The 21,322-nt window shown below is 38.1% G+C and overlaps 1 protein-coding gene across 1 annotated transcript; it reads left to right on the forward strand.

Moving 5' to 3' along the window:
- The first annotated feature begins 1,215 nt into the window (after nucleotides 1-1,215).
- Nucleotides 1,216-19,760, forward strand: LOC125225780 (FERM domain-containing protein 5). Its single transcript, XM_048129631.1, has 12 exons — nucleotides 1,216-1,478; nucleotides 1,559-1,663; nucleotides 1,745-1,787; nucleotides 2,714-2,890; nucleotides 5,348-5,448; nucleotides 6,986-7,126; nucleotides 8,092-8,244; nucleotides 10,105-10,193; nucleotides 11,439-11,574; nucleotides 12,259-12,331; nucleotides 14,361-14,519; nucleotides 18,371-19,760. The coding sequence occupies exons 1-12, from the start codon at nucleotides 1,395-1,397 to the stop codon at nucleotides 18,718-18,720; spliced, it is 1,611 nt and encodes a 536-aa protein (XP_047985588.1). The 5' UTR covers nucleotides 1,216-1,394; the 3' UTR covers nucleotides 18,721-19,760.
- Nucleotides 19,761-21,322: the final 1,562 nt, after the last annotated feature.

The following is a 21,322-nucleotide window of genomic DNA, read 5'->3' on the forward strand; positions in this document are numbered from 1 at the left end:
GACGGGAATCTGGACAATGGAAATACACATAAAGCTAGGAACATACTACGCGGACGTCCGTCGTAAATCGTCCGCGACCGCGACCGATCAGTAGACCGACAAAACATCCAGCGAGCCAGATTTCGATCGGACGTCCATGCGCTCAAGGCCACGTCCACGTCCGTCGACCGATAGTTTGCACGGTTATGTGTAATTTCATTGTCCAGATTCCCGTCCGCGGTCGATTCACGACGGACGTCCGCGTAGTATGTTCCTAGCTTTACCGTGCAAACTATCGGTCGACGGGAGCGGACGTGGCCTTGAGCGCATGGACGTCCGATCGAAATCTGGCTCGCTGGATCTTTTGTTCCGTGCACACTGATAGGTCGCGGTCGCGGTCGTTTTACGACGGACGTCCGCGTAGTGTGTTCCGAGCTTAATGTTGACATTGTCAGTAAGTGCGAGAGGGACACCAGCCCAAACAATGACCTCTCATGTGGACACACTTTTTGACCTAACTACTCAAGCTAGGAACACACTACGCGGACGTCCGTCGTGAATCGACCGCGGACGGGAATCTGGACAATGGAAATACACATAACCGTGCAAACTATCGGTCGACGGACGCGGACGTGGCCTTGAGCGCATGGACGTCCGATCGAAATCTGGCTCTCTGGATGTTTTGTTCCGTGCACGTTTGATAGGTCGCGCGTCGCGGTCGAGCTTTTTACGATTGACGTCCGCGTAGTATGTTCCTAGCTTCATTCTGGTTTAACTGTAATTCTGTGATCTCCCTATAATTGGGAATAAAATATAACACTGGTAACTCAAGGATTCTTCTGACGTCACTACCTGCCACCGGCCGGTTAAATTAATACGTTCGGAAATATCGTTTCAAAATATGTTATAATTAACATATTACGATAATATTACTAATTAGTGTCAATACAATGTTAGAACTACTTTCTTTCATTGATAAGCTTACCATTGGCATTGCAAGTAAGAAATGACACACGTGGACCTTTAAAATACTTGTTAGATAGTTTTAAGTTATCGATATTCCATCAAATATGTTAGTGATTATAACCATGTCAATAAGAGCTTGTTATTTTTATTTTATAGCAAAATGAAAATTAAATTTATCATTGATTCGAAGGCATTATTCAAAATTTATTTGTCCTTTCAATTCTGAACGAGAGCCATCGAAGAAATGTCATCATCTTCCCCTTCCTCCCCGTACCTCATACCTCATTCATACAAAAAATTCTAATGCGAAAATTGCGAAACAAATGAAAATTGTAATTAATTTATAAATGGAACCAAGACAAAGTTAACGCAGTGGTTCTGATATAAAATGTTCAATTAGTTCATGTTAGCTTGTATTATAAAAACACGTGTAAACAGCACAAACAGACATGTTCAAAAGTCGAGGCGATATTGTTTATAAATGTACAGTGCGACTTTTAGAGGATACAGAGATATTAGAATGTGAATTTCACGTAAGTACTATTTCACTAATATTGTGAATTGTAAAATAATATAAAAAATGTTGTATACTGATGATTAGTTTACATTTCAGCCGAGTTACAAGGGCAAGTATCTGCTTGAGCATGTATGCCAACAGTTGAATCTCACGGAGACGGATTATTTCGGGCTCCGCTATGTGGACGCCGGCGGTCAAAGGGTGAGACAACATACACATTGTTGTGTAAATATTCTGTATATTTAATTCATTGATTATTAATAATATTCATCTGTTTTTCAGCACTGGCTGCATATGGCAAAGTTAATATTGAAACAAGTTAAAGGTAACTGTTGTTTATATTTAGTTTTATCGTTATTAGTGATTGGCATATAGAGTTTGGTAAGTATGTTATGTTTGGATTCAGCCAGTTCAGATCTCACCAGACCAAATAATCTCAAGCCTGCATGCTCAAGGCTTGTGTTGTGGGGTTTCGACCAACAATTATATGTAATATACAAGTACAGCAAGTACTTAAATACATAGAAAGCCTGCATAATAGCTGTGCTTGTCACACAAATAAATGCCTTTATACCAGAATTTGATTGAAAAATATAGTCAGTAGTTTTTGTTAAATTCAATTTCTACTTAATATCACTTACCTCGATTTCATATTAGTTCCATTTTAGAAAACCATTCTAATTCATAACATCAATTATTAAAAAAAGAAGCTGATTTGACTAAACGGAAAGTAGCTTAGTAGGACTATGTATTTTTTTATTTTTTTTTTTATTTATATTTATTTATTTGGAGATCCAACAGCTATGACATAAGTATATAAAACATAGTAGATACGGGAAGCCAATTACAGGAACTCACTGGTAGTGACAATTTATATAAAATAGGTACTAAAGTTGCGCACTATTGCAACCACAAGTGAACAAAACTGTCATACATATCAAATTATACACTATCACAATAAGCTATTGAAATATAAAATGAGATCAAACTGTCATACATATTAACTAATAATGATCTAGTTCTAGGACTTAGGCTGAAGCTAAAGCCTGACCAGATATATATGACTATGCACATGCATCAGAATAAAAGTGCCTTCTTAAGGCAGCGTCCCTACTGAGGCGTCGCGTGTCTTGTGGCGCCTCAGTGGGGATGCTGCCTAACAATGGTCATATATTTCTGGTGAGGCTTTAATCTAAAATTACAAATATTAGTCCATGGAAAATTTACTCAATGTCTAACTTTGGTTCACAGATGCGTCGCCAATACTGTTTAGTTTCCGAGTGAAGTTCTATCCACCCAACCCGCTGCTGCTCAAAGAGGATGTGACGAGGTTCCAGATCTACCTTCAGCTAAAGAGGGACCTGCTCCATGGGAGACTTTATTGCACATCTAACGAGGCAGCGATGCTCGGAGCTCTAATTATTCAAAGTATGTTTATTACTTTGTCTTAACATCACTCTCCTTCCGTTATCTCGGCATTGGCCACGCCTTATGCAAGGCTTGGGTCCACTTTAACAACAAATCCCAAGATTTGGCGAAAGCAACTGCCACTTGCTACCTTCCAACCCAAGGGTAACAAGGCCTTATTGGGAATAGTCCATGCGGCGCGGCGCGCGCCAAGCGAATAAGTATAAGAACTGGTTGAACATTTGGCATTATAATGAATTCCAATAAAAGCAGGGGCGGCTCACTCCGCGATTCCGTACTTGTCTTTAATTGATGTTCTGTCCCCAATAATATGTCCTCCATAGATTAAACCTCTGATAACATTTGACATATGGAGAGATAAAATTTGAGTTCTGACATTTAGCAAAACAAAACAGTAAAATTATCGTTTAATTCTGTAAAACTGGTTCAGAGCATAGCAAGACACATTATTTTAATTTAATAGAACACAACAATTAAAACTTATTGAAAGTATGGAACTCTATATGGATTATGGAATAATTATAAAAAAATAACATTTAAACACAGGTTTCGTAAATTAGTTACCAATATAGCTATTTGTTCCTGAGTCATGGATGTTTTCTATGTATACAGGGTGCCCGGTAATTAATGGACAACCTTTTAACCACCAAGAGGATTAATTACCGGGCACCCGGTATAAGTATTTTTATATTATTATAATATACTCAAGATAGGAAGCCCTTGCCAAGGCGGTGGCTCAAGATAGAAAGGCGTGGAAGGATCTTGTGGAGGCCCTATGCACCTATGGGGTGCCCTAGGACGATTAACAACAACAACATAATATACTATATAATATACCTATTGTTGTCTGAGTACCTGCAACACAAGCCTTCTTGAGCTTACCATGGGGTGGGACTCAGTCAATCCGTGTAAGAATGTCCTATAATATTTATTTATTTATTTTATGCTATAGACGACAGTGGCGGCTGGTGAAAATTTCTGCTAGGCAACACTGAGCAAAAAGAAACCTACCTAAACATTAGGTACTTTACTAGTAATCAATTTTAGGCAAGCCGGTGGGAATTGGCTTGTAATCTTGTATGGACCAGCCGCTGCTGATAGACAATTATGTTTAATATGATAATATTGATGATGATGATATCCCTTTACCCCTCATCAGGGACATTGGTCTCAGAAGGGATTTCCATGGCTCTCTCCCTCACACCTCCTTTCAACGTCAACTGCTTTCCCACTGTGCCTCCGGATGGTACATGAGTGATCTCTACCCATTGATCCGGGCATATCCCAAGTCAACCTCTGCCTGGATAGGTGGCTGTTCGGCCTTCGTAAAACATGTCTTACCACCACTCCTGAGCACCATCCTGGGGACCATCCACACTCATGAGTTGCGGCGGAGTTGCGGCGCGCGCCACGTTTCCGCCACGCCGCCTGAATGTAATTCAAAAAACGTCTCCTCAGTACATTTTGTACAGGAGGGACGTAAGTTGCGGCGCGCGCCGCAACTCCGCCGCAACTCATGAGTGTGGATGGTCCTTTATCCAGCGCTGTTTCCGCAGAAATATCTCCTTAGTTATAGGGTCTTATCAAGTCAATCCTCATAAATAAATGCTTAATGTAAAGTCGCCGTCAATAGAATTTGTGAACAATGTAAACAAACCTTGTAGTCAAAATGTCTTTAATTTCTATTGTAACTCATCAGATACTGGCTAAATCCATGTGTTATTTAATCAATTCATATCACATTATGATCCCCAACCTTTAATATAATAAAATAGTGCTAGAATATTTATATTTTATAGAATGGTTTGTTTTTTATCATGCAGAAACGTCTGCGAGCGATATTACATATTTTTAAATTAAAGGAAAAATGGAAAAATTCATACCTCCGGCAGGTCTCGCCGGGGCCATCGCGCTTCCAACTGCGCCACGGAGGCCTGCTGGATGTGTGCGAACTTTATCCATGCCTTCCCTCAATTGTCAACCGCCTTAGGCCAGACCAAGCCAAGCAAGCAAGCTTAGGCAAGGCCAGAGGTCGCAGGTTCGAGTCCTGCCGGAGGTGTGAATTTTTCCATTTTTCCTTTAATTTAAAAATATAGAATGGTTTGTTTACATTGTTGACAATTCCTATTGACAGCGACTTTACTTCTGAAAAACTGTATTTTCTCATAATTGTTGAGATAATTGTAAGTTAGTATGGAACCTTTGGTGTGCAAATAATTTTAGAACAAAACGGGATTAAGTTTTGAGCCAAATATAAATGTAAGTGTTTACACGATTAAGTTTTGGGCCAAATATAAATGTAAGTGTTTACACGATTAAGTTTTGGGCCAAATATAAATGTAAGTGTTTACACGATTAAGTCCCGTTTTGTTCTAAAATTATAAGTGCAAATCGTGTTAGTCTAAATCAATATTTTGGTGTGCAAGTTAAACTCTCACTTGCTATTTCTTCTTTCAGTCGAGCTTGGCGACTATGACCCGAACATCCATGTCGGCAACTACGTGACAGAAATGAGGCTGCTCCTCAGACAAACAGAAGCCATCGAAGCTAGGATACAGGTATGTTCTATTGACACTTTCGCAATCAAGAACCCGCCGGGTGGGCACTTGTGAACTTTGCTCGGATGCCGGTTAACCCGCTAGGCGGGTTGTCGCCGTACAAGCGGGCGGTTATACCATAGAGGAATAAGTACAAGGCAAGAGTTGTATCTCCATACATCAGTAAATGCGAGTTATTTGTTAACCCCCGACGCAAAAATGAAGGGGTGTTATAAGTTTGACGTGTCTGTCTGTCTGTCTGTTTGTCTGTCTGTCTGTGGCATTGTAGCTCCCGAACGGATGAACCGATTTAGATTTAACCTTTTTGTTCTTAGCCATGTTTCATGAAAATCGGTCTACTATGTCGCGGTCGGGGGTTTTTTCAAAATTTTAATTTTGTGGTTATAAAGGCATAGTTAAGTGACATCTAGCGACAATCACGCGTCGACCACGCGTCAACTAGTATAAATTATCAGTACTGCTACTTGTCAATAGATGTCGCGACGAACGAAGAGTCTAATGCTCACGAATTTTTAGCTACGAGTAATATTACAATAGTATTAAATTATTAATCAGTATTCTGTTTTCAATTCCTTCTGCTTGTAATATAAGTTGTAAACTGTTCTAACAGCTCCTGCAAAAGGCTTACTATACTGTCAAGGAATTCGTAGAAGATAAGGATGCATTTATGTTAAATTAGAATAAGATGTACATATATATAATTTTAAGTTGACATGTAAAAGTGCTAGCATAAGCCTATTTACAGAATAAACATTTTTGATTTGATTTGATTTGATTAATATTAAATTTTTGGCAGACGAGAAACTGCTGCCACCTAGTATCGAGTAGTGGTACTGATAATTCACGTTAATTGACGCGTGATTGTCGCTAGATGTCACTTAACTATGCCTATACAAATAACCCGCATTTACTGATGTATGAAGTTACAACTCTTCCCTTACTTGGCTTACTTATAATTAAAATAAACAAAAAGTATAAGCACACACACACACAAATAAAACAATACAGCATTATTAAAAAGATAGCTCACAGAAGCGTATAAAACGAGAGCATAGTTGTCTAAATTTATCACTAAACAAATCACATTCTGGTGCAACGTTTAAATTATTAAAGTACATATATGTCCGTCTTTGGGTCACAGGTTTACATATGTGTACCAAATTTCAAATAAATCGATTCAGTAGTTTCGGAGAAATCGGCTGTGCCAGACGGACAGACATACACACGAGTGATCCTATAAGGCAGCGTTCCCACTTAAGCGTCGCGTGTCTCGGGGCGCGCGCGCCACGCCGCCGCCACGCCGCCTGGGGCGCATCTTACGTCCTTCCTATACAAAATGTACTGAGGAGACATTTTTTGAATTACATTCAGGCGGCGTGGCGGAGGCGTCCGTTGCGCGCCCCGAGACATGCGTCTTATGAGTGTGGATGGTCCCTAAGGGTTCCGTTTTTCCTTTTTGAGGTACAGAACTCTAAAAATTGATTATATGACCTCCCCTATTCTTATTTAGTCAAGTGTAACTATAATCTGGTTGCAGGAATTACACAGAGAGCCAGTGGAGGGTACTCCGGGCGGCAGCGGAGGCGTCAAAGGCATGTCCACCCAGGAGGCCGAGCGTACCTTCCTCAAGATTGCGTGCCAACTCGACACTTATGGCGTAGATCCGCATCCTGTCAAGGTAAACATTAAACTGAAATAAATGTCATGTACAAAGAAAAATTACCATGGCCTCCAAGTGTCCAAAGCTGGATTCAAACCAGCGTCCTCCTATAGCCACGGATGCCTGAACCTCTCGGCTATTTGGTCACGGTGGCAAGGGTCGAAATTTTCAAGTCTATGACATAATAGGCTAGTGTCCTATACTTAAAATAAAATATTTTATGCAGTGCACGAAATAAAGCACCACATAATTAGAAGAAAAATATGGACAGTAGTTATTTTTAAACATAATTTCTATTTAATAAGTCAAAGAGAAAGATATAAAGTAAATGAATTGACCGTGACGTCACTCCTCAGTATTTCATAGTAATTCCATATTAGCAAATCGTTTTGACAGTTCTTAAAAAGAAGCTGATTTGACTAGTAGGAAACTAGCCTATTACCGAAGGCTTAATAGTGTTTTGGACACTTGGAGGCCTTGGTCATTTTTTCTTTGTATATGACATTTATTTCAGTTTATAGCTAAATAGTAGTGTGACTTGACTACTAAAAATACAAATGAAAATATTTTCTATGAATATAATTTAATTTGTTTTAGGAAGGTAAACATTAGTATAAATTGAAACTCCAGATCATACTAAGATACATTATTGTAGGTTAGATGTCGCTATACGCCGCCCTAAGGCGTTTGGGAGTTTAGGGAAGGCATGGAATAATTCGCACGAATCCAGCAGGCCTCCGTGGCTAAGTCATAGCGACGGCTCCAGCTAAGCCGTAGGTCGCAGGTTCGAGCCCTGCCGGAGGTGTGAATTTTTAAATTTTTCTGTTTATTAAAAAAATAGTGTAAGTTCACATTTTTTAATTTAAAAGCTACAATTGTCTAAATTTGTATAACTCCTCCACACAATGGTTTAGGAGAACGATTTAACCGGATATTATATTTCTATAATATATCTTGTTAATAATGGTATTTTTTGTCACCAGGATCACAGAAGCAACCAGCTATACCTGGGTATCAACCACAGCGGCATCCTAACGTTCCAGGGCAGTAGAAAAACGCACCATTTTAAGTGGAACGAAGTGCACAAGATCAACTTTGAGGGCCGAATGTTTATCGTACACCTCAATTATCCTGAGGTAAGATGATGAAATGAGTAATTCAGACTTTAAAAATTAAGAAAATATTTATTTGTAAAACCAGGGGCGGCTCACTCCGCGATTCTATCGCCGCGCTACAAGTATATGTCAGCGGCCGCGAGTTCGCGGCCCATTCATTGGCGACGACCTTCGCGCGGCGCAATAAAATTCAATGTTGGCTGCTCGCGTGCGGTCCGTTTGTTAATGTAGGCAAGAATTTCGAATGGCGGCATTTTGTGAACATCAAAGGAGTGAGCCTTCTGTACTTGTACTATTAGGTATATATTCTGTGGTAAGCCACCCGGTAAGCAAATAAATGAAAGAAAGAAAGAAGACATTTATTCAGTACAGCACACATACACAGGACAAAATGGTGAAATTAAAAAAAGAAACAAATAATAAAAACAAATACACAAAAATATCCAAGAAAATTAAAATGCTTGTGATGGCCTTCCATCAATACCGCTTTTCCCTTAAAATTATGAATTATACATTGTGTAGTAGAAGTTATAATTATTTTTATTTAGTAATATTATGTAAGCTCAGTTTTATTTTCATCTCTGATGCTCTTATTTCTTTTTTTTTTTGCATTATTGCTCAGACAATATAAAATACAATTATAGTAGACTAGCTCTTGCCCGCGGCTTCGATCACGTTAAATTAGAAAATTGCTAGAGAGACCAGCTTGCAGCTTTTCCACTGTCGATATAGTATTTTAAGCAACAGGCGTTTAAAGAAGGTCAAAAAAGACGAGTGGCATGGGTATACTTTTTCTACGACCATGCACTTAGTTTTTAATAGTTTTCTTGAATAACTTTTGTGAAATTCACACTGTTTCCTGTATCTTGACGCAAAGGTTTGCACTGTCAGCTCAGCTGCCCAAAGCCTTCCCGCGCAGTATCGTTATAACAATGCGTTGCCATGGTGACAGAGCCAAACAATGCGTTTTCAGTTTTTTCGATACTGCGCGCATGCGCGGAAAGCCGGCGGACGCTGGCTTTGGCGAATAGACTTTTATGTACGGTTTAAAGATCTATGCACGAGCCTGTAAATGACGAATTACAGTTCGGGAGTAGAAAAAATTAAATAGCGTTTTACATCTACTGAAATGTTTCGCAATATTATTGTTGTGAATTGTGAAACATGCATAAATAGGTTATTATCTGTGATCTGAGTCACGATAACAATTACAATGAGACATGATTGTGCGGTAAACGATAGACCGTTTGCATAACATTAACAACTTTGAATATCTTTATTTATACATGCACGTGTAGTTAAGTAGTAGTATGGAGTAAGCGAGACTTCATTTTTGCAATATGTAAAAGGTTCTGACTGAAAATGAATATTGCAAAGTTGTTGTTTAACCTCACGTGCCAATATTGATATACCCGAGCAAGCGAAAGATTCCAATACTGAGCGTAGCTAGTGGTTCAAAAAGTGGAATCTTGAGCGTTGCGAGGGTTTCAAGGCACGAAGGTTAAACAAACTTTGCCACCGAGTGAAACACAATTTTGTTCACCACACCAACACGAACAACATACGGACTATAAAACATGAAACTAATTCAAATCCATCAATTTATTCAATATTTATGATTGAAAATCATCATTTATAGGTAAAATCTATCTGCCCGCTTAAGACATCAAGTTAAAATTTGTATGAAATTACTTTGCACTCTTGTGGATAAAATGCAATTTTGCTATCTATTTTCGAATAGCAAAGAAAGCCTTTATCAGTTGGTGTGGTGAAAAGTATTTTTTTATTTATTAAACATAGGCCAGGTAGGCTCCTAAGCATATTATAGAGAACTTATGCTATGGATGTACATAAGTAACTAATTATAAACCCTGTTTTCAGAAAAAGCATACGGTGGGTTTCAAGTGCCCAAACGGTCCTGCGTGTCGCCACGTGTGGTGTTGCGCCATCGAGCAAATGCTGTTCTTTACGTAAGTCACTTCATCTTATTAATTACTATTGGACGACCGGTTTGGCCTAGTCGGTAGTGACCCTGCCTACTACGCCGCGGTCCCAGGCTCGAATCCCAGTAAGGGCAATTATTTGTGTGATGAGCACAGATATTTGTTCCTGAGTCATGGATGTTTTCTATGTATATAAGTATTTGTATATTATATATATCGTTGTCTGAGTTCCCATAACACAAGCCTTCTTGAGCTTACCGTGGGACTCAGTCAATCTGTGACTCACTATAACGACTAAAAAAAAACAAAAAAAAAATACAGTGAAGGGTCTATAAGAGGATATAAGAGAACTAGCTTTTGCCCGCGGCTTCGCGTCAAATTCGAAAATTGCGGAATTTATGCAAACTTCCAGCCCCCATTTTAGTGACGTGGGGGGGGGGGAAGATACAAAAAGTAGCCTATGTCACTCTCCATCCCTTCTGTGCTTCAACTATCTCACGTCAATCGTCGCTCCGTTTTGCCGTGAAAGACGGACAAACAGACACACACTTTCCGCGAGCAAGTTTAGTTCGTCTCTTGTATTTACACGGGAGCGACTATCTTTTGTTCCTTTCTATCGTCGATAGCTCATCGCTTTCTCGCTTTTGGTTGGACTGGTGTCTTAGGCCGTTTTCACAATATCCAATTCGATATCGGATGTCGGAAGGATTTCAATAGAGAAAATCCAAGATGGCGCCTGTAATGTATGGGATATCGGTCCGACATCCGATATCGGATCGGATAATGTGAAAACTTACTTACTTTTATTATTACAAGCTTTTATTCAACTTGCCTTGTTAGTGCGTTTTCACATTATCCGATCCGATATCGGATATCGGACCGATATCCCATACATTACAGACGCCATCTTGGATTTTTTTCTATTGAAATACTTCCGATATCGGATCGGATAATGTGAAAACGGCCTTAGTATGTTAGTGTGTGTCAAAACGTAGAAGCTAAATTTGACCCACTTCCCGGTTTCCGATTGAGCTGAAATTTTGCACACGTATGTAAATCACGTGACAATGCAATATTATGATATCATGGAGCTGATATGATGGAGCAGAAAGGTCATAGGAACCCTGTCATGAAACGTCGTATCCCCATCGAGTAAGGGGTTTTTAGAAACGTCTCGGAGAGCAGTAGATGACTGTTGAAAAAAAGGTACAGTCGGCGATAAAAGCTTGTGACAAAAATGAAATTTTTGCAAAAGACTTATACATTTTTCAGATTGGCATCATCCTCGGACGCTTGCGTGTACTCTGGCGGAGGCCTATTCTCATGGGGCACCAAATTCAAGTATGTCGGACGCACGGAACGAGAGATATTGGAACGAGATGGACTACTAGCGCCTAGGGATTCACAGGTTAGTTCTTTTATGCTCCAAATAATATACATACATAAAGGGGTAGGCAGAGCACATGGAACTTCTCAAGTATCAGTTGCCGTTAAGGGGTAAAAATCTAAATAATTAAACTCCAAATAATTAAATTGAAATTAAAATCATCATTTATAAAAATGTAATTTTATATAAAAATGTTTTTACTCAGTAAATGATTATTTAAGTTACTCATAATATTTAAGTTTAATTATATTTAATATTTAGTTTAGTTTATTTATATTTAAGTTTAGCTGTAAATATATGTATGCCTGGAAAGGTAAATTCCCAGTGTTACTGAATGTGTAATTCTATATTTCTACCTGCAATGTAACCTGATTCAAAGTTTTTATTGCATATAAATACAATAAAAACTGACTTTAAAATTTGTATCAAATTACTTTTCTCTGGATAAAACGCTACTTTGGCATTCGTTTTTGAGTTTAAGGTACTGCGGGGCAAATCTCGACTGGGGGGCAATTGTAACTAATCCATTTTTTCCATTATTACACTATGATGTTGAGTTCTACATGTATCCACTGAACACGCCTACCATATTTAACCGGTGGACACTATTTAATAATGCAAACATTGTAAAACATAAAAAAAGTACCAGTTACATTTGTCCCCCAGTCGAGATTTGCCCCGCTGTACCTCACTATTCTTCTACAGGAAGAGGGCGGCGGCAAGCGGAAAGCGTCAAGCGTCCCCGCCACCCCGTCCACGCCCATGACGGGCGACTTCGGTAAACACAAGATCAATATCGTCATACATAAGTTCTATGTCGACACGCTCACTGAAGTTAATGGTGCTGCCTAGTTCCTATAGTAGTAGCTTAAGCACATCCTTCACCTACCCATACACAGTTACATGCACGCTTACTCAAACTAACCTAATCCATATAACTTGAACACACGTCGTGTGAGCGGAAAGTGTCAAGCGTCGACGCTTATGACGAACAGTTTTATATGCCAGCACGCTCACTCAAACAAACCCGACTAATCCTTGTTATTGTAACTATATGAACGCACGTCAATGTGGGCGGAAAGCGTCAAGCGTCGACGCTTATGACGGGCGACTTCGGTAAACACAAGATCAATATCGTCATACATAAGTTCTATGTCGACACGCTCACTGAAGTTAATGGTGCTGCCTAGTTCCTATAGTAGTAGCATAAGCACATCCTTCATATAGTCATACACAGTTATATGCACGCTTACTTAAACTGACCTAATCCATATAACTTGAACACACGTCGTGTGAGCGGAAAGCGTCAAGCGTCGACGCTTATGACGAACAGTTATATGCCAGCACGCTCACTCAAACAAACCCGACTAATCCTTGTTATTGTAACTATATGAACGTACGTCAATATGTGAGCGGTAAACGTCAAGCGTTCAGCGTCAAGTAGTTCTTCACAATGAGTAATGCATAAAAATAAATAGATTGACTCTGTAAATGCAATAAATTACAGAATTCAGGCCAATATTGCATGCAACCAAGTTGGATTTGTTTCGTCTAGTCAGGAAATACCAGGCTCAACTATATATGTATTTTACCAGTGTTGTACCATTATACCTTAAGTCTAGTCATTTTGTTATGTTTGACGTTCATTTATATTTACCTAGTTCTAATAATTAATGCCTTATTTTATTATTTGGTTAATAAAATACTTCTTTCTATTATTTTATTGTTTTTATCTCACCTACATTAATCTCTTTATCTTTTAAATGCTTTTATTAATTAAACTTTTTTATGTTCTAGCATTAATTTGTTCTTGAATATTATATACTTTAGACTTATATTGACCGGGATATAGACCGTGATTACCTTTTTGATTTTTGTCGAGCTCCCGATATTTCGAGTTTGTTTTCCGTGATCATGATGCATGCAACTGCGTCGTCATCGGGAGCTCGACAAAAATCAAAAAGGTAATCACGGTCTATATCCCGGTCAATATAAGTCTAATGAAAATAACCGTGAATCATTCAAAACTCTTATTATATACTTTGTTCTTTATTTTGGATGGAATTTCTTCAAAGCATTTTTTTTTTAAACTAGCACAATGGTACCTTTAAAATTAAGAAGCTCTGCCAGGCAAGTATGGTCGCGCGATAAATGATAAAACATCAGGCCGTCCCTAACGCACTTACAAGTAGTGCGATAGGGACGGCCTGATGTTTTATCATTTATCGCGCGGCCATACTTGCCTGTCTGGTTCTATTAAGTTGAAGCACGCCTTCTCTTCATCGTTATTCATCATGTTTAAGGTAAGCTTTTGATCAAATGCTTGCTTACTAACGTTATATTAACCTATGTTTTTTTTTTACATTTTTAACACGCTTTTCAGTCGTCCTTTCTCAAAGTATAATATTAGTTGTTAGTTGAAGTTAAGTCTAAATTTTAGTGTGAGTGTAAATAATTATACTATTTTGTTTGTTCAACTGTGTGTTGTTACATTAATTTCTGTTATGTTGATGAACATATGGTAATACGACAAATGTATTTGAAAAATTAATTGAAAATTAAACCTAAAAAGTACTATAAACTGAAATAGATACCATACACCAAAGAAAAAGCGATCAAGTTCACTGGTGGCGTTTTTTCTTTTTGTATTGGTATCTATTTCAGTTTATACTTTATATTGTGTAGTAGTTACAAATTAAAAAATAAAATAAAAAGTAATTTGATTTGTTCCCTATTTTTTAAAAGTACTTTGACTTGAGTTTACAAAAAAGTTAATCATACTTATAAAAACATTTATAATCTTTCAGGTTACAGCAGCCTACCACGATCAACGCATAGTGCACCGTTAGAAGAAAGTGGGGGTCTGGCTGGAGGGGCCGAGATGTGCAACGGGGCTTGCCTACTGGCGGGCCCCGCTGTTGATATAGCACTGGCTCCACAGGAGTTGAGGGCTCAGGAAAAACACGGTGAGTTAATAGTTTACGTATATATAGAAGGGTTATTTTAGGGGGCTAGCAGATGGGGCCAAAATGTGTAACGGGGCTTACCTACCGGCTGGCCCTGCTGTCGACATAGCTATGGGCCCGCAGGAGCTGAGGGCCCAGGAAAAGTCTGGTAAGTCGCTAGTATATGTGAACACATAGAAGGGTTATTTTAGGGGGCGGTAGGAGGGGCTGAGATGAGCAACGGGGTTTACCTAATGGCCCTACAGGAGATACATGCAGAACGGGGCTAGCGGATGCGTAACGGGGCTCGGTTAACTGGTACATTTTCCCGTGGGCATAACACTGGTTTTACAGGAGTGCTCAGAAAAAAACAGGGTGAAGTTTGTTTTTTATCATGCAGAAACGTCTGCGAGCGATATTACATATTTTTAAATTGAAGGAAAAATGAAAAAATTCACACTTCTAAAAATTCCACCGCCACGGAGGCGCAGTCGGAAGCGCGATGGCTCCGCGGGGAGGCCATAGGTCGCAGGTTCTAGTCCTGCCGGAGGTGTGAATTTTTCCTTTAATTTAAAAATAAAAATAACTGTCATGTAATGTCAATTAAAGTATTTAATTAATTACCATTAGATATTAAAGAAATTTCTGACATAAAAATATTCAAGCGGACATTGCATGATTGGCTATTGAATAATATTTTTTACAACATTAAGGAATTTTTTGACTACCAACTGACTAATGACGTTATATATATATTTATTTTTCAATTTAAATTTTTGTTAGTACTTTTTACTATTGTACCTACTTAATCTAATTTCATTTCTGAGTTGTTGCATGAAATGTAAATAAATATTTGTTTTAAGTTGATATTTTTACATGCTATAAATAAGGCTAAACGTGTGATACTTGCTATTATTATAATACCTATTTTTAACCACATTTAATGTGGTTTACATTGGCTTGGCACATTTTTGTGGTGTGTTAATTTAATGTGACTTATTATATAGATTTGCATTTTCCTATTAAAAAATTAAGATCCAAAAATAAATCTCCTGTTCCGTGGGCAACTGACGAGCTGTTTGAATACATGCAAAAACACCGTGACCTTCACGAACTGCGACGTCAGTATCCAAATAATACAATCATATCGGACTGTATAGACCATTACTCTCGGCTCATTAAATCTGAGACTCTCCGCGCCCGTCAAAATCATATCGAAACCAGACTGGCAGAAAGCACGAACCCTTCAAAAGAACTGTGGAGGATTGTAAATGAGGAGATAGGCAAAAAATCAACTTCTCAGCCGGTATGCATAAAAAATCAATACGATGATACTTATATGTCCTATGGCGAGGTTCCAAATGCATTCAATAGACACTTTTTGAACATCGCTAAGAAACATGCAATAAGCAGTGATGAGTACTTGTCCAAGCAGTACGTCGGTGGGCACTTGGGCAGCACTGATATGCCGTCATTCGCACTCCCTATTGTTACACGTGAGCTTCTGGATAACACTATAAAATCAATATTAAGGACCAGTACCACATTGGATATATATGACATGTCTTTAAACATCTTAATAAGTGTTTGGCCTATTTTATCTGACATATTAGTAGTTTTAGTTAATGACATTTTTCAAATTGGAATATACCCGAATGTGATTAAATTAAAACGGGACTTAATCGCGTAAAACTTACGTTTTATATTTAACCCGACGTTTCGGACATGACATTACGTCCGTGGTCACGGGTAGACTGGCTGGGAGTTGTATCAACATCTTCTAGCTGTACGAGTTTTTCGAACTACCCGCACTTGATTGTCATCAGTCACTTTTACGCTAGGGTTGCCACTCTGCCTACATACAACACTCACGACATCCGATGGTATGAGACGGGAAGTTTTCTCACGTTTACACTTGCTAATCACTGGATTCCACGAAGATTAATCGATCGTTCGATTAATGGATCGTTTTAATTTAATAATATGAGTGAAGATCGTGTTAGTTTAAATCAATATATACCCGAATGTGCTTAAAAATACACGTGTGTGTCCGGTCTATAAAGGAAAGGGTGATAAGAGTGACGTAAACAACTACAGGCCCATAACTATCGTACCTACGGTTTCGAAAATTGTGGAGTCCATTTTGTCATCGTCCCTAATGACCTACTTAGAACAGAACGATTTACTCACCGACAACCAGTATGCCTATAGACAAAAACGCTCCACTACTACTGCAGCACACAAAATCGTCGACTGCATTTTGACTGGTCTAGATGATAGGTACAAGATGGCTGCCATACTGTGCGATTTGTCTAAGGCTTTTGACATCATTAGCCATAATCTGCTCTTGAATAAATTAAGTATGTATGGCATAAATGGGTCCGCGCACAGATTGTTTGCATCATTCTTGTCTGGTCGTCAACAAGTGGTTCAAATGTCACTAAATGGCCAAAAACATATTTCAGATACTGGCAATATCAATTTAGGTATCCCTCAAGGGTCAGCAGCTGGAAATACACTCTTTTTATTGTTTGTCAACGATCTACCCTCTGCCATCACAAATGGGCTATCGGTGTTATTTGCAGACGACACCACTGTTGTTGTTAAGGCAAAAACACACGAGCAGTTAGCTGAGAAAATACATGAAGCTTGTGACCAATTAAAGACATGGTTTTCGTCAAATGGCCTACTGTTAAATATATCTAAATCCAATGTGATGATGTTCTCTGGTCGCAGCACCTCAATACCGCCGTGGATCAGTAGTGTTCCAATGCCATTATGTAAGGAAACAAAATTTCTGGGTTTTATACTTGACTCAAATCTGAATTGGAAGTGCCATGTCGATCAGCTCTGTAACAGGTTAAGTAGTTCCATATTTGCATTGAAAAAACTACAACCTCTGATATCAGGGAAGTCACTTAAAACTGTTTATTTTTCGCATTTTCACTCCTTGATGTCATACGGTACATTGATTTGGGGAAATTCCACAGATGCCGGGCGAGTACTGATTCTACAAAAACGTGCAATCCGTTTACTGGCTGGGGTAAAACAAATGCACCACTGTAAAGAACTTTTTAAAAAGTTTGGTATAATGACGCACTTTTCGCTATACATGTTCCAAGTCTTGATGTTTGTCAGAAAAAACTTGCCTATGTTCAAGCGTGTTGAAGTTATGGGCAAACAAATCAGATCGACGGGAAGACTGCGGACAGTGCCGCGTCGCATGGCACTTTCATGTAAGAATCCCCGTGTAATAGGCCCAACTTATTTTGAACGCCTACCCGCCGAAATACGAACTGAAATATCTGACGAAGCATTTGAACGTCAATTGAGGAACTTTTTATTGAATAATCCGTTATATTCAGTGAATGATTACATGAATTTATAATTAAAACTGTATTAACTGACAGTACTACCTATGTTATGTCAAATTTATATTATTCGACATTGTGATTTTCTTAATTAATGCTCTTAGTTTTAATATGACGATCATTATTATGAGATATCTATACCCACCTATTAGATTTGTTCATTTGAAATGTATTCCATTATGTATTAATTTTTTTAGTTTGAATTCGATTTTATGTTAACTCCTTTTGTTTTGATTATTATTATTGATATTATACAATTGAATGAATGCATGTGAAATAATTATATTGACGATCATAATGTAAATTCGTATAGGTTAACATAGCATAATTTATAATGTAATTTATCATTATGAAATAAATAAAACTAATGCAAATAAAGAATTTTACTTTAGGATGAAGTTTTATGACAAATTTTTAAACTACATAGTTGCGTTACTTATATATTAGATTCGTCGAGAGCGTAAAAAAAATCTAACTTGAATATGTTTTCCCTTGTTCTAGTCCCGTGTGCCGCGGAGTACATCCTCCGCGACTCGTGTTCCCCCTCGTCGTCCGAGTCGGGCGGGGGCGCGGGGGGCGCGGGGGGCGGGGGCGCGGGCGCGGCGCACGACGACTGGCGGCCGCCGCCCGCGCTGCACCCCCCGCCCCGCCCCTTCTCCCTGCTGCGCACCTTCATCCCATCCTTCCTGTTCGTGTGGCTCTCTCTCGCTCTGTTGGCTCTGCTCGTCTTCGAGACGGACTGGGTGCTCCTCCGCCCGCTGAAGAGGAAACCGGAGTTGCTGTCGCTGCGACACCATTATTACGCGCCGCTGAAGGAGTATTTGAAGCGGAAGGTGCTCGAGTTCTTCTGATTTTGTCGAGGTAGGAGAATTCGCGTTGTGGGTTATTGGTGATTCTTGGGGCGTCTCGAGTCTGAAGTGCGCGGCGCGTCGTGGACTTTGAAGAAGATTATTATTGTATACGTCCATTCAAATCTTCAAAAATTAAGACGCCGCTCGGCTAAAAATGTGTAAGTTTATAGAAGTGGTTTCACAGCAACATAATAGACAGCGGCAAAACATTGTCATAGTAGTAATCTCGGTTGCACAATTTAACAAATTTTTAACCTGATTAAATACTGTTGACAAATGCGCGGCGCAAAGCGACGTGTTAACCCTTTGCAGTTTGTTACACCGTGGCATCGCATCGGATTTTTATAGTGTAATTCTAGTCATAGAAAATACTACAATATAATTCGACTCAACGCTGTTATCTGCTTGCGTCGCGTTTTAATAATGTGTTTCAGGCGTGTAATACAAAAAATCTACAACTCTTGATGAAAAATCAAATATAAACTAAAACTTACCTGTAATTACATTCCGTAACGACATAAAATCCATTTCTATAAACTTAAACTTATTAGCGAACATACTCGCGTAGGTAAATAAGACCAGTCAACGGAGACTCTGTAAATGTGGTTGTCGTTTCTATAAAATTCCATGCCCTGTGAGATTTGTACGATAGCTTAAAGAAGTCGATTGTAACATATTATGTAGCTCGAAGATATTTTATTAGGAGTATGTATTTTCGAACGCTGGCATGGGAGAATGTCGAAATCTGAACATTTGTGAAAAAATGTTATGACTTTCATTTGTCTTTTAAGGCTTTCAAACTTAAGCGTAATAACAAAATTGACAGAATGCAGCTGCTTTCAAATCTGTTAGTTCTGTCTGATAATTTTGGACGCTTCTTTTCGTACCCATCTTAAAGGATGGCAACGCACCTCTAAGCTCTGGTGTTTCGGGTGTCTATGGGCAGCGCTGATCGGAAAAGAAGCGTGCTGAAAATTTAAATAGCACATTCTAAACATCTTAAAAAGTCGCATGATAAATTAGGCCAAAATTATCCAAATGGCCTATAATTGTATATATATTACCTTACCTAGACAACTGAAAGCCACTTCATTTAAAAATACAAAGAAAGTACCTTAATAAAAATCTAACAAATCTGTCATCGACCTTCTATTCAAGCTTTTGCCAAAAAAAGTCAAAAAACCATATAGCAGAGAAATAAAAAATAAATAGGTATGTATAATAAAACTGCTGACTATTCTAAAACTAGTTCCTTTGAATGAACCGAAGAGCGTAAAGGATTCCGGATGTGATTATCTGGGCTTTAATAAGTACGAAATTGGAATCTTAGAAAATAATTGATACACCTTGTTCTTATAAATGACTAAAAATTAGGAAAATATTTATATAAATTTGAAGCAAAAATCTGAATTAACTAGTTTTAAAAGTAAGTTGATAATAGTACATTACGATAAAAGTACGGGAAAAGGAAGTGTTTTAAGAGTTACGAATTTCATTCGTAACTGTATCGTATGCATATCGCATGTGTATCTTACGACGTTATTCGGTACAGATGGTCCTCTGAAGTTTCGACTTGACAAAAAATTAATCACTGTTAAAAACGAACCACAAAAAAAAAATCAGTACAGATAGTGCTTTTTACCCGTAATGTACTATACCGCATTTCAACAAATAGAAAATAAATAAGATCCCCATTTCACTGGGCTAACTCCTTGCATCCTTATTACTCGTAGCTCCATCGAATGCGTCGCCATTTTGAAAAATTCTAATTTCGTATTAATTAAAGAAGAAGAACAAAGTAATGTTTGAACGAACGGGACTATTCCAAAGTGTCAAATTTTTCCGACACGTTTTGATAGATTTCCTAGTACTTATATAGATTTTTAAGACTTGATTTTCAAACTTAAAAATAGTCTGCAAATTAGGTTAGGTCACCGCTATACGCTTTTTTACAGTACAATTAATTATATTTAAAAATAGCACAAACATTTTAATCTAAGCACAACCTTTTGTGATAGTCGCTTATTTTATTATCAAGTTACTATTATTTATATTTGTTCAAATAATATATTTATGGAAACATTCATAACGTAGCCAATAACACATTTTTTCCAATATGTAGCAAAAATACAAAGAACCCGCCTAGCGGGTAGCAATGATTGTGTCAATGTCCGACATGAAATAGGTAATAATTTACTGTTGTATTTTAATTTTATTTAAATCGACCCTATAGAATATGGGATACAATTTACTATTAGTTGGTGTATGTATATAAATATTATACTAAATCGTGTCAAGATTTTACAGAAAAAATAATTGTACTTATGTTTAAATTATTTGTATTTGTTGATATTATGCAGGTTGTATTTAATATTCTAATGATAGGTACATCTATACTGTCTAAGTATAGTATTCCGGCTAGCGTAGCCTCTTCTATTTTCAGGACAAGTGAAATTAAGACCGATGTCTTAAAAATAACATTTTAAACTTTCTACTTTCCAAAAAAGGTCACTTCCTTTGAAAAACCAAATTATGTGTTTCTATGAACGTTCTAATCTAAAAATAGGACATTGTGTTGGTTCGTAAGAACGAGGAGGCTAGG

The sequence above is a fragment of the Leguminivora glycinivorella genome, chromosome 4, assembly GCF_023078275.1.
Source record: "Leguminivora glycinivorella isolate SPB_JAAS2020 chromosome 4, LegGlyc_1.1, whole genome shotgun sequence".
NCBI lineage: Eukaryota > Metazoa > Arthropoda > Insecta > Lepidoptera > Tortricidae > Leguminivora > Leguminivora glycinivorella.

What these genes read in the sequence shown, in the direction of transcription:
- LOC125225780 (XM_048129631.1), top strand. Translation starts at nt 1,395, where the DNA reads ATGTTCAAAAGTCGAGGCGATATTGTTTATAAATGTACAGTGCGACTT. An exon ending in CGGAGCTCTAATTATTCAAA is followed by an intron (nt 2,891 to 5,347) that starts GTATGTTTATTA and finishes TTCTTCTTTCAG; the next exon opens with TCGAGCTTGGCGACTATGAC. An exon ending in GAGCAAATGCTGTTCTTTAC is followed by an intron (nt 10,194 to 11,438) that starts GTAAGTCACTTC and finishes TACATTTTTCAG; the next exon opens with ATTGGCATCATCCTCGGACG.